General features: G+C 45.3%; 1 protein-coding gene across 1 annotated transcript in view; it reads right to left on the bottom strand.

The window, feature by feature from the left end:
* The window catches only part of MREG (melanoregulin), a 68145-nt gene that overhangs the window by 43623 nt on the left and 11331 nt on the right, over window positions 1–13191 (bottom strand). The window contains exon 2 of the mRNA XM_061148800.1: window positions 5373–5532. Within this exon, the coding sequence (XP_061004783.1) occupies window positions 5373–5532 (160 nt within the window). The remainder of the gene's footprint in view (window positions 1–5372; window positions 5533–13191) is intronic.

Genomic DNA, 13191 nt, shown 5'->3' with positions numbered 1-13191 from the left:
TGAGTAGTAGTAGTCTGTATTCTTGCCTGGAGAATCCCGTGGACAGAGGAGCCTGGTGGGCTGCTGTCTGTGGGGTCAGACAGAGTCGGACACGACTGAAGCGACTCAGCAGCAGCAGCAGTCGGTATCGTAAACATTAAGTATATAGCCCATAAACATATTTTGTTTAGCTGACACATGTTTAATGTGAGCTATCATTTACTAATCTGAACATTTTATATGTAAATTTAGGGTTTTAGTTTCTCATAAAAAGCCAGAGTTCTGGCACTTCCAGATCCACAGTTCTCAGCATGGCAAACAGCTATCTGGAGATCAGCAGCTGCTCCTCTTAAACACTGTGTGAATTTCCAGTGTTAGTTCTGCACCCTAAAGTGTTTTTCCTTGGTTCTTCCAGAAAGGAAGCACTAAGACAATTCCTACATTTTAAATACACATGGACTCTTTGATCCAGTAATTCTACACCTGAAAAAACAACAAAAGATCATACAAGTATATACGGATACCCATTGAGGCATTGCTTCTGCTCCTAACAACAAAAAACCTGAATCAACCTAAATAATAATAGGGACTGTCTGAATAAATGATGGGAAATCCAAGCAAGAGAACAGAGAGCCCCTCAAAACAATAAGGGAAATCTACTCATCTCATACACTAGTAAAGTACTGTTCAAAATTCTCCAAGCCAGGCTTCAGCAATATGTGAACCGTGAACTTCCAGATGTTCAAGCTGGTTTTAGAAAAGGCAGAGGAACCAGAGATCAAATTGCCAACATCTGCTGTATCATCAAAAAAGCAAGCGAGTTCTAGAAAAACATCTATTTCTGCTTTATTGACTATGCCAAAGCCTTTGACTGTGTAGATCACAATAAACCGTGGAAAATTCTTAAAGAGATGGGAATACCAGACCATCTGACCTGTCTCTTGAGAAACCTGTATGCAGGTTAGGAAGCAACAGTTAGAACTGGACATGGAACAACAGACTGGTTCCAAATAGGAAAAGGAGTATGTCAAGGCTGTATATTGTCAACCTGCTTATTTAACTTATATGCAGAGTACATCATGAGAAACGCTGGGCTAGAAGAAGCACAAGTTGGAATCAAGATTGCCGGGAGAAATATCAATAACCTCAGATATGCAGATGACACCACCCTTATGGCAGAAAGTGAAGAGGAACTAAAAAGCCTCTTGATGAAAGTGAAGGAGGAGAGTGAAAAAGTTGGCTTAAAGCTCAACATTAAGAAAACTAAGATCATGGCATCTGGTACCATCACTTCATGGGAAATAGATGGGGAAACAGTGGAAACAGTGTCAGACTTTATTTTTTGGGGCTCCAAAATCACTGCAGGTGGTGATTGCAGCCATGAAATTAAAAGACGCTTACTCCTTGGAAGGAAAGTTATGACCAATCTAGATAGCATATTTAAAAGCAGAGACATTACTTTGCCAATAAAGGTCTGTCTCGTCAAGGCTATGGTTTTTCCAGTGGTCATGTATGGATGTGAGAGTTAGACTGTGAAGAAAGCTGAGCGCCGAAGAATTGATGCTTTTGAACTGTGGTGTTGGAGAAGACTCTTGAGAATCCCTTGGACTGCAAGGAGATCCAACCAGTCCATCCTAAAGTAGATCAGTCCTGGGTGTTCATTGGAAGGACTGATGCTGAAGCTGAAAGTCCAATACTTCGGCCACCTCATGTGAAGTATTGACTCATTAGAAAAGACCCTAATGCTGGGAAGGATTGGGGGCAGGAGGAGAAGGGGACGACAGAGGATGAGATGGCTGGATGGCATCATTGACTCGATGGTCATGAGTTTGATCAAACTCCGGGAGTTAGTGATGTACAGGGAGGCCTGGCATGCTGTGATTCACGGGGTCGCAAAGAGTTGGACACGACTGAGCGAGTGAACTGAACTGAACACATGGTGAGACGGAAATATGTCCAATATATATTATTAAATGGAAAAAAAGCAAAGTACAGAATGATATGTAACATATGATCCAATCTGTGGGGAGAATGATACTAGGAAAGATTGAGGGTAAGAGGAGAAGGGGGCAACAGAGGATAAGATGGTTGGATGGCATCACTGACTCAATGGATGTGAGTTTAAGCAAACTCAGGGAGGTAGTGAAGGACAGGGAAGCCTGGCATGCTGCAGTTCACAGGGTTGCAAAGAGTCAGACACGACTTAACTGAACAACAATACTTTTATATGCGTATCATACTTTTGGTAGAAAACAAACTTTTTTTAACCACGTGTATATACATTGTTGCCTGGAGAATTCCATGGACAGAGGAACCTGGTAGGCTATATAGCCCATGGGTCGCAAAGAGTTGGACATGACAGAGCAACTAACACTTTCACTTTCTTTTTCATATATTATGTATGTATGTATGTATGTATGTATGTATGTATGTATAGACACTGCTGCTTAGTCACTTCAGTTGTGTCCGACTCCATGTGACCCTATGGACTGCAGCCTTCCAGGCTCCTCTGTCCATGGGATTCTCTAGACGACAATACTAGAGTGGGTTGCCATGTCCTCCTCCAGGGGATCTTCCCGACCCAGGGATCAAACACAGGTCTCCTGCATTGCAGGCAGATTCTTCACCACTGAGCCACCAGGGAAACGCATATACCTTAAAATACATACTTTATAAAACACCTTTATATGTATACGGCTTCCCTGTGGCTCAGCTGATGAAGAATCCCAGCAGGAAACCTGCAATGCAGGAGACCTGGGTTCAATCCCTTGATTGGAAAGATCCCCTGGAGAAGGGAAAGGCTACCCACTCCAGTATTCTGGCTTGGAGAATTCCATGGACTCTACAGTCCATGGGGTCACAAAGAGTTGGCCACGACTGAGCGACTTTCACTTTATGTGTATATATGTATGTAAACATATAGATATAGTGTGTTAGTCACTTCAGTCATGTTTGACTCTTTGCAATCCCATGAGCTATAGCCTGCCAGACTCCTCTGTCCATGGACTTCTCCAGGCAAGAATACTGGAGTGTATAGCTATTCCCCTCTCCAAGGAATTTTCTGATGAAGGGATTGAACCCACGTCTCCTGCACTGCCAACAGACTCTTTACCATCTGAGCCACCAGGAAATATATTTATATATATTTTTCACACCTAAAAAGAAGGAAGCACTATGAACAGACATTTCACATCATTTCATCATCATCATCACATCGTCACATCTTCATGTTATTGACCTGATGGCCTGTCCTGGTTGCAGGGTTTCTTTCTCTAGAGTTAAACTTGACTTTACTCTTAGGCAAGGAGAAGAAACAGCCTTCTGCTGGAAGGCCCTTCACACAGGCCCAAGAGCAGCACAGAATGACACAATAGCCTCTTTGGAAGCTGTGCTTATTCAGGGCGATGTGCAGCTCACACTGCCTCCTCCACTGATTCTTCAATAGCAAAGGCAAACAGGGCAGAGAAGCTGGAGCTGCTCTGAGAGAGCTGCCAGGCCCCGTGCAAACACCCTTCAAGCCCCTCTCCGAGTTGGCATGAGACCCTGTGCGGGGAGAGAGAGAAGAGCACTACACGTTTCATTTCCCTATTACAGTCACAGCTTTGAGCAGGGTGGGGAAAGAAAGGAAAAAAATAAAGAACGGGTTCCATTCTCACCAGCAGAAACCCTACCTGGTCAGCGCAATACAGTAGGGTAAGGACTATCTCTTCCCATTAAAGGAAAAACTAGGTCATGCACGCATTCCCATCCATATGCTCAGGAGGGGCAGCCAGGACTGCTGTTCCTGGCCTAAGCAGCCTGTATGATGTCTTTCGAACGTTACCAGTGGAGGAGGGGACTGCAGTGGGGATGAGGGAAGCCGGGGTAGCAGGTGCAGGGCCACTAGTAGGATGTTGGTGGTGGTGGTTTAGTTGCTAAGTCAACTCCAACTCTTTTGTGACCCCATGGTCTGTAGCCCGCCAGTTCCTCTGTCTATGGGATTTTCCAGGCAAAAATACCAGAGTGGGTTGCCATTTCCTTCCCCTAGTCTTTGAGTTAAGCCCTGTGACCAAGATTTTGTAGAAGTGGTCCTCAGCAGGACCCCACAGCCAAGAAACGATGCTCATCAAAGCCACTGGGGGAACTCTTCAGCTACCCTTCCCCCAGGTCTTTTTTTTTTTTTTTTTTCCTTCCCCCAGGTCTTAAGAACCAGAGGCAATTGTGATTCCTTACTTCTAAGTCTACCTCTATCCTCCTAAGGTACCCCAGGTCACACTAGAATAAAAGGACTGGGACATGTGGCTCTTCTAAAAGTTATTGGGACTTCCCTGGTGGTCCAGTGGTTACAACTCCTCACTTCCACTGCAGGGGGTGGGGGACTGATCTCTGGGTTGGGGAGCTGAGATCCCACAAGCCATGTGACCAAAAAAAAAAAAGTTCTCATATCCTGCTACAGCATGTTTTAGAGAAAAAATAATTAATAATCAAAAATATAAAGAAACCTACATAAGAAGCAGACCTCCCTTGCCATAACTACCCCATACACACACACTCTGGTACTTTACTTCAAAGCAAGAGCCTGGCATTTTAAATGTCCCTATTCTTCTCAATTACTATAATATACAAAGGAACACATAAAGTCATATCTAATATAGGTATCTACTCAGAACTAACAGTTGAACACAGAGATTAGAAAACTTAGGCTGTATTATATGGAAAAAGACACCCATAATACAACATTAGACTGAATTGTTATAGTATATAATACTACTTTTGAAAAAAAAGAGAAAATAAAATATGATCCCTTTTGCTGTTTTCTCTTAATTTATGAGGTCATCTCCTTTTCAATAGTCTAGTGTTCCTGTATCAATAACTTTGATTAAAAGTCCATTAAGAGTGATTTCAAGCCTTATCACACAAATCATCTCAAATACTCCAGATACATTATTTGATCAATAAGCACAATTCAAGAAGATAAAACAGGAAAAAAAAAAAACAAAAACAATTTAGGCTCCATTAATTCAAAACTGGGGATGACGCAAAGTACCCTCCAACCTTCAGTCTGAATGTTGAACTGCGGCTTGCCAAACAACTGGAAAGATTAGACACGGGCTGGTTACACTATTTAAGACCATAAAGTATCTTCATGATCTGAACAGCACTGCCTTGCTGTTCCCATACAGTTGTAACTTATATCATTAAAGCAACAAGTAGAAATCAGTCTTATCTGTGTATTAAGCAGGTATACCAAGACCAGCTATAATTCGTGACTAGATGCTGCTAAAAGACCTGCCCTTCGTGTCACACATATCATGCTTCATTCGTTTCTCTACTTCAAGCTGTTCTTCCCTGTCACGGCTCTCTTTTGCTGTGCATTACCATTGGCACATAGCAAGATCTCAAAAGCTGCTTACCTCTGAATCTTTGGCCTGCTGATTACGAACGACGATCAGGTTGTACAGGATCCTGTCGTCGTCTGCCTCTGTGTGGGACACGTCGTGAGGCATACTCCACAAATTCTTTTCATCATCCCTCGCCAGCGTGGCTCCAAACGAAGAATATGGATTGCTACCACTATGGGATAAAAAAAAAAAGGGGGGTATAAGGGCTTTGTAATACATATTACATATGATACATACATCAGGCTTCCCTGATGGCTCAGTGGTAGTGAATCCACCTGTCAATGCAGGAGACATGAGTCTGATCTCTGGTCCGGGAGGATACACATGTCGCAAAGCAAGTAAACCCAAGAGCCGCAACTATGGAGCCTGTGCTGTAGAGCCCACACTCTGCAGCAAGAGGAGCCGCGCACCAGGAGAGTATCCCTGACTTCCACAACTAGAGAAAAGCTGTGCCGCAACAAAGACCCAAACTAACTAACTAAACATATACATACACCACATGTAAGTAACATATAAATCAAAATGTGTTACATATTACATAATGTAGTGATAGCTTACCCGGAACAGTGCCACCGGCTTCCTGGTCTCCAAAGGAGAAGATTTAACTCTGGGACCAAAGACAGGTCTCAGTCACTCAGAGCTTTGTGTGCAGAATTTTATTTAAAGGGACAGGACAAAGCTTCTGACATAGACATCGAAAGGGGGTAGAAAGAGTACCCGCCTCACTAGTTTAGTGGGGCCTTATATACTTTTCTGCTAGCCGCTGAGAACAGAAAAAAATACCTCAAGGCTGTGAGAATTTTGCCCAGACCATTTCCCATAACATACATCCTAGGATGACATCAGCATGAGATTAGCCAGAAGAAACAGGTTAACCCAGAGCTCAAGGCTGCGGAAGTTTTTACCCAGACTTTCTCCCATAACATATATCCAAAGCTCAAAAAAAGGCAGGTCCTTGAACAAGAGATACTGCTGCTTATAAGGCCTACTTGTCTAAGGTAAAAGAATGTGAAAAAGAAAGAATGTTTACCTCTTCCTTAAAGGGGTCTTAGGCTTGGACTTCTTATCAACCTGCCTGTTAACTCTCCTTAATGCTTGCTCCTTGGAAGAAAAGCTATAACCAACCTAGACAGCATATTAAAAAGCAGAGACATTACTTTGCCAACAAAGGTCCGTCTAGTCAAAGTTATGGTTTTTCCAGTAGTCATGTATGGACATGAAAGTTGGACCATAAAGAAAGCTGAGCGCCAAATAATTGATGCTTTTGTACTGCGGTGTTGGAGAAGGCTCTTGAGAGTCCCTTGGACTGCAAGTTCAAACCAGTCAATCCTAAAGGAAATCATCCCTGAATATTCATTGGAAGGACTGACGCTGAAGCTGAAGCACCAGTACTTTGGTCACCTGATGTGGAGAACTGACTCATTGGAGAAGATCCTAATGTTGGGAAAAATTGAAGGCAGGAGGAGAAGGGGATGAGAGAGGATGAGATGGCTGGATGGCATCACCGACTGGATGGACATGAGTTTGAGCAAGCTCCAGGAGCTGGTGATGGACAGGAAAGCCTGGCGTGCTGCAGTCCATGGGATGGCAAAGAGTCGGACACGACTGAGTGACTGAACTGAATGAACTGAAGTTAACTCTCTCAGTAACATATAATAGTTGTGTGGAAGACTTCACCCGTTGTGGATCAAGGGTTCTAGAGCACAGTGGCGCTAGTGGTAAAGAACTCGCCTGCCAATGCAGGAGACTAAGAGATGGGGGTTCGATCCCTGGGTCAGGAAGACCCCCTGGAGGAGGGCACGGCAACCCACTCTAGTATTCTTGCCTGGAAAATTCCATGGACAGAGGAGCCTGGTGGGTTGCAGTCCACAGGGTCTCAAAGAGTCAGTGACTTAGCATGCACGCACAACATATAAATATATATTCCAAGGAAAAGAATCTGCGCTGTTTTTAATAATGAAGCATAACACAGCATAACAATTAAAAAATCACTTTTAAAACAACAGAGGACAGCTAAAATAGGATACCTGGCAGAGGTAATATGACCATGTTAAATATGAAATTTATCATGAATACCCTGGCAGCTAAGACAAAAAAAAGGAGGGGGGGGTTCCAATGAGGTATAGAATTCTCGTGTGATTAAAAGAAGCAAACAATTAATATGAAGAGATGAAGTTTTTACTGGTTCTGAATTCAAGGAAATAGAGTGAATTCAAAGTACAATGGTATGTATTAATATTATCGATCAAATTCCTTAGAAGAATATTAAGTAATAAACATGCACATCTGAATACTTACACACACATCTGAATACTTTCAATAAGCAGTACTGGATGTTGAGTAAGGATTTCATGAGCCATAAAGGTAAAGGATTTACCTTCATAGCCATAAAGGTAAATCCTTTACCTTTATGAGGTAGTATCTATGTTCACAAGGAGGTGAGTGGCAGAGTGTCATACCTAGGACATGCTTATGCAAAGACCTGGTTAACTTCTGTGGGACTGGTCAGGTTGGGTCATGCTGGGGTCATCTCCTTCATCTGACGTTAATAATATGTACAAGTCCCTGACTCTACATTACTCACAGGGCTTATAAAATTGTGAGCAACACAGACGTGGTCCCTATCCTTGGACCTTGGAGTCTAAGGAGCGACAGAGTAATGAATGATCACATGACAATATAATTAAAAACAGTGATTAAGTGCTATAAAGGGGGAACTCAGGGAGCTGTGAGAGGTAGTGGGGGTAGGCATCAGGTAGGCATTGTGAAAAAGGGATTTAAATGAGCTTTAAGCTGAAAGACAAGAAACAAGAGTTCCAAACAAAGGAAATGGCATGTTCAAAGGCCCTGGGGTGGACTGAAGCAGGGCAAAGGTAGGAAAAGAAGGGGGATGTTGGCTAGTGAGTGCAAGAGAAGCTGAGGTGGCAGTGGGGGCCAGATAATCTTGGCTCCGTAGGCCATGTTTTCTAACATTCTTTAGAAATGTGGTCTTTATTCCTAGGAGCTAGGTAAGGTGCAGAATGGCTTAAAGCAGGACTGTAATGTGACATGAACAATATTACACCTTTAAAGATTTTTCTGGCTAACTTATACAAAAAAACTAAGAACATGGCATCTGATCCCATCACTCCATGGCAAATACAGGGGGAAAGGTGGAAACAGTGACCGATTTTCTTTTCTTGGGCTCCAAAATCACTGCAGATAGTAACTGCAGCCATGAAATTAAAAGACGCTTGCTCCTTGGAAGAAAAGCTATGACAAACCTAGACAATATATTAAAAAACAGAGATATTACTTTGCCAACGAAAGTCAGTATAGTCAAAGCTAGGTATGGTCTTTCCAGTAGTCATGTATGGATGTGAGAGTTGGACCATAAAAAAGGCTGAGTGCCGAAGAATTGATGTTTTTGAACTGTGGTGTTGGAGAAGACTCTTGAGAGTCCCTTGGACTGCAAGGAGATCAAACCAGTCAATCCCAAAGGAAATCAATCCTGAATATTCACTGGAAGGACTGATGCTGAAGCTGAAGCTCCAGTACTTTGACCACCTGATGTGGAGAGCTGACTCACTGGAAAAGACCCTGATGCTGGGAAAAGGAAAAGGAAAAGGGGGTGGCAGAGGATGAGATGGTTAGATAGCATCACCAACTCAACGGACAGGACTTTGAGCAAACTCTGGGAGACAGTGGAGGACAGAGAAGCCTGGCATGCTGCAGTCCACGGGGTCGAAAAGAGTCAGACACAACTCAGCGACTGAACAACGACAACAGCAAAGAATACTCAAATTCACAGAGTCAGAAAGTACACTGGGGACTTTCCTGGTGGTCCACTGGCTAAGAATCCCAGCTCTCAATTCAGGGGACCCAGGTTCTATCCCTGGTCAGGGAACTAGACCTCAGATGCTGCAACTTAGACCCAGCCCAGCCAAATAATAATTTTTTTTTTTTAATAAAAGAAAGTCAATGGTAGATGAGAAGGGCCAGGAGTGGGAGGGAGGTGGGGAGAGGGAAGGGGGTCTTAGTGTTTAATAGGGACAGAGTTTCAGTTTAGGAAAGTGAAAAATCCAGGAGATGGATGGTGGTGAAAATTGCACAATGTGAATGTACTTAGAGCCACTGAACTGCACACTTAGATACAGTTCACATGAAAGTGAAAGTCACTTGGTCGGGTCCATCTCATTGCGGCCCTTGACTATACAGCCCATGGAATTCTCCAGCCAAGAATGCTGGAGTGGGTAGCCTGTCTCTTCTCCAGGGGATCTTTCCAACCCAGGGATCAAACCCAGGTCTCTCTCATTGCAGGCAGATTCTTTACCAGCTGAGCCACAAGGGAAGCCCAAGAAGACTACAGTGGATAGCCAATCCCTTCTCCAGAGGATGTTCCTGACCCAGGAATCGAACCGGGGTCTCCTGCATTGCAGGCGGATTCTTTTAACTGAGCTATCAAGGTAGACCATGGTTAATATAGCATCCTTATATTATGTGACTTTTACCACAATTTAAAAAAAAAAAATCTTTCTGGCTACAGTGTGGAGAATGCTTCAGAGGGGTGAAGAGTGGACCTAAGGGATTCATTAAGATGGAACTGAAGCAACTCAGGTGAGACAGGGTAGGTATTACCCTGCATCACCCAGGAGCAGGAGGCGGTAGAAGCTCTCTGGCTTTTCACCTGGACGGTGAGTGATGCCCTTGTCTGAGGCAGAGCTACAATGCCCCACGGCCACAGGGTGGCCAACACATCTGCAGGTGTGAAGGGAGGGACTGGCAAAGGAGGACAGACAGTGGGCGCCTGATAAGCAGACAGCCTCTGGGAAGGAAGGATAAGAGTAACTGACAACCGGGCTGAAGGTAATGTTAAGGTTTAAACCAACATGAAATATTCAGAAGCTGGCACTAAGGAGATGCTGCAACAGGAAACAAAACTTGGGTCTCCAAACTGGTGTTCAACACAGGAACCCTCCCAGCTACGGATGGACTCTAGCATTTGAGTGATGAGGTCCGGGTCAGGCTTGGGAGAGCCAACCACAGCCCGCTCATGAAAACTGGGACAGAGAGGGGACAGGAGCTGGCAGTCAAGGTCTACAGGAGGCCAGCTACCTGAATGGATGCTGAAAAGTGCTCTTGAAGTCTCTCCAGTTCAGAAGTGCAGGGGCAGAGACTGTACAGAAGGATCAGAACTATGGAGAAGGAGCGACTTTCAGGGAGTCAGACACAGCTCAGCCACGAGGTTGTCAGAAATGCCCTGTTTTCCCTTAGCTGCCTGACCCCGCAAAAGCTGAACAGAGAGACCCACCACCTGCTCCTTTTCAGAATGATGAGCCAACAAACGGGGAGGCAAATGATGCCTTGGTGTCCATACGAGCTTTACCAAGCACGTCCATCTCATTCATTCATTCATGCATTCATTTATTCAACTGTATACTGCTACTGGGCTGGGTGCTCTAGGAACTCACAAATAAACAGGGCATTGTCCCTGTTGCTGGTGTGACTATATAATGCAAGGAGGCAAGTGAATTTCCTTTTTAAGTGCAAGCAGAAAGTTATAGGAACAGAGAAAGAGTGACACATTATGTGTGATGAGAAGGAAGTTCAAGAAAGGTTGCATGGAGCAGAAAGTAACCCAGATCTGAGGACTATACAGTCTTTCTCCAGGAAGAGAAGCAAAGGGAATGGTGTTTTTGACAAGAGGGAACACCATCTGCAGCATATGGAAATGGAAAGTGTCCACAGGGTGGGGGAATTCCCAAGTGTTCACACAGGGCTGACCACACAGGCTCCCAAGGAGGGAAATGGACAGACAGGAAGAAAAGGACATTTGGGGCCTGCTGGAGTTCAAGTTTTGTTCTGTGAATGGTGACAAGTTATCGAAGCGACTTTGAGCCTTGTCAGGTCTAAGTTTTACAACAACAACTCTCGATAAAGAAGGAACAGGGCTTAGGAGGCTGTCACAATCAACGGTCACAAGAGGGTAGGTGTGGCTTTCCTGTCATGGTCCTTGAGTTCCTAGTGTTGGGGGCCTCGGGGCCACTGTGGGGCAGGAGATGGGCAGGGCTGCTCGGCAGAGAGAGGAAGATGCCCACAAACCAACCACAGCCAGAACAGCTGGTTCAAATCTGTAATTCGTTAGAGCTACAGAAAAGATTCCTTTGGGGCATAGGAAAGGTAGGGTTCTATTGCTAAATAAGTCCATGTTTAACTCGAAATATTTTGAAATACTGGTTGGGGCACGAGTGAGGGAGGGCACGGGCTTGAGAAATAGAGGTGGGAACAGCAAGCGCGGGTTCCTGCAGCATCAGCGACTCAGTCATGGCTGCCCTACTGACCCCAGCTGGGTAACACGGAGGTGGGAGGAGGGGAGTCAGCGCTGACCGCGTGCAGGTGATGCCTTTACGGAGGACGGGAGGAGCCACGGCTGACCGGCAGGACACGCAGGGGGCACTCAGGATCTGGGCTTAGGACCAAGGACAGGGCAGGAGACCTAGATGTGGGAGAAACACTCATGCATCTCCATCACCGCAGAAGCCAGGGGACCAGAGGAAGCATCTGGGAACAATGAGGAAGGAAAGGGAGGGAGTGAAGAAGGACCTCAGGGGAATGGAAAAGGAGACTACAGACAGCAGGAGAGCCAGGGAGCGAGAACGCTGGACAGAGAGGAATCCTCCAGAGCAGGCGACACCGGCCAGCGTCAGAGCGTGAAGAGCATGAACTCCAACATCTTTACGCCCATACAATTTTGCGGCCAGTGATAACCACACAGCACTTTACCTTATCCCTCCACACTCTATCCCTCCCTCTGTACAACCATCTGAGGTCTCACGGGGGCAGGTGACAGGGACGCTATCCCACTTGGCAGACGGGGACGAGACTCCACAGTTGTTTGACTTCTCCCGGGACAGGATGGTCCCCACCCTCCAACACAAGGTCCCCGATGGGGCATCTCTAAGCAGCCACGGTCACAGAGTTCATAGAGTGCGTCCAAGTGCTGTGATGGGAAGGGTCCTCAAACACAGCAGCTCAGATACTGACTCCAGGTGTAAAGTGATTCCCGACTTTCCTGGGAAGCAAATTCCCCTGGGACTTCTCAAGGCATCCAAACCCCGGGGGCACAGTTTTCACCAGGACAGTACACACCCATCTCAGATCCTGAAACCTGAGTTACATTCCAGAAACTCAGTCTTTCATTTTTCCCCAAATCTGTTTCATTTGTTTGTCTCAACAAATTGATAGGTTCCACTACTTTAAAGTAGGGATGAGAAGTGAAAGTGTTAGTTGCTGGGTCGTATCCGACTCTTTGCGACCTATGGATTGTAGCCTGCCAGGCTCCTCCATCCATGGGATTTCCCAGGCAAGAATACTGGAGCAGGTTGCCATTTCCTTCTCCAGGGGATCTTCCTGACCCAGGGATCAAACCTGGGTCTCCCACATTGCAGGCAGATTCTTCACCATCTGAGTCACCAGGATGTACCCAGTATTTCTTCACAACCCACATCACCTGGTGGGGGCGGGCAGAGAGAAGCTGCTTTACAAGTACCTTTAAAAGTTACAGAACTGTGACCCCAAAGGATTAAAGGAAATCCGACATAACTCATTAAAAGTTCCCTAATGCAGGAGGTTTAGACATTGGCCAATATTCACTTGAATGGGTGTATACTCAATCACTCAGTTGTATCCGACTCTCTGTGACCCCATGGACTCTAGCCCACAGGGCTCCTCTGTCAATGGAATTTTCCAGACAAGAATACTGGAATGGGTTGCCATTCCCTTCTCCAGGGGATCTTCCTGATCCAGGGATCGAACCTAAGTCCCATGTCTGCTTTGGCAGGCAGATTCTTTA

Source organism: Dama dama, chromosome 8 (genome assembly GCF_033118175.1).
Source record: "Dama dama isolate Ldn47 chromosome 8, ASM3311817v1, whole genome shotgun sequence".
NCBI lineage: Eukaryota > Metazoa > Chordata > Mammalia > Artiodactyla > Cervidae > Dama > Dama dama.
This window is presented reverse-complemented; position numbering and strand designations above follow the sequence as displayed.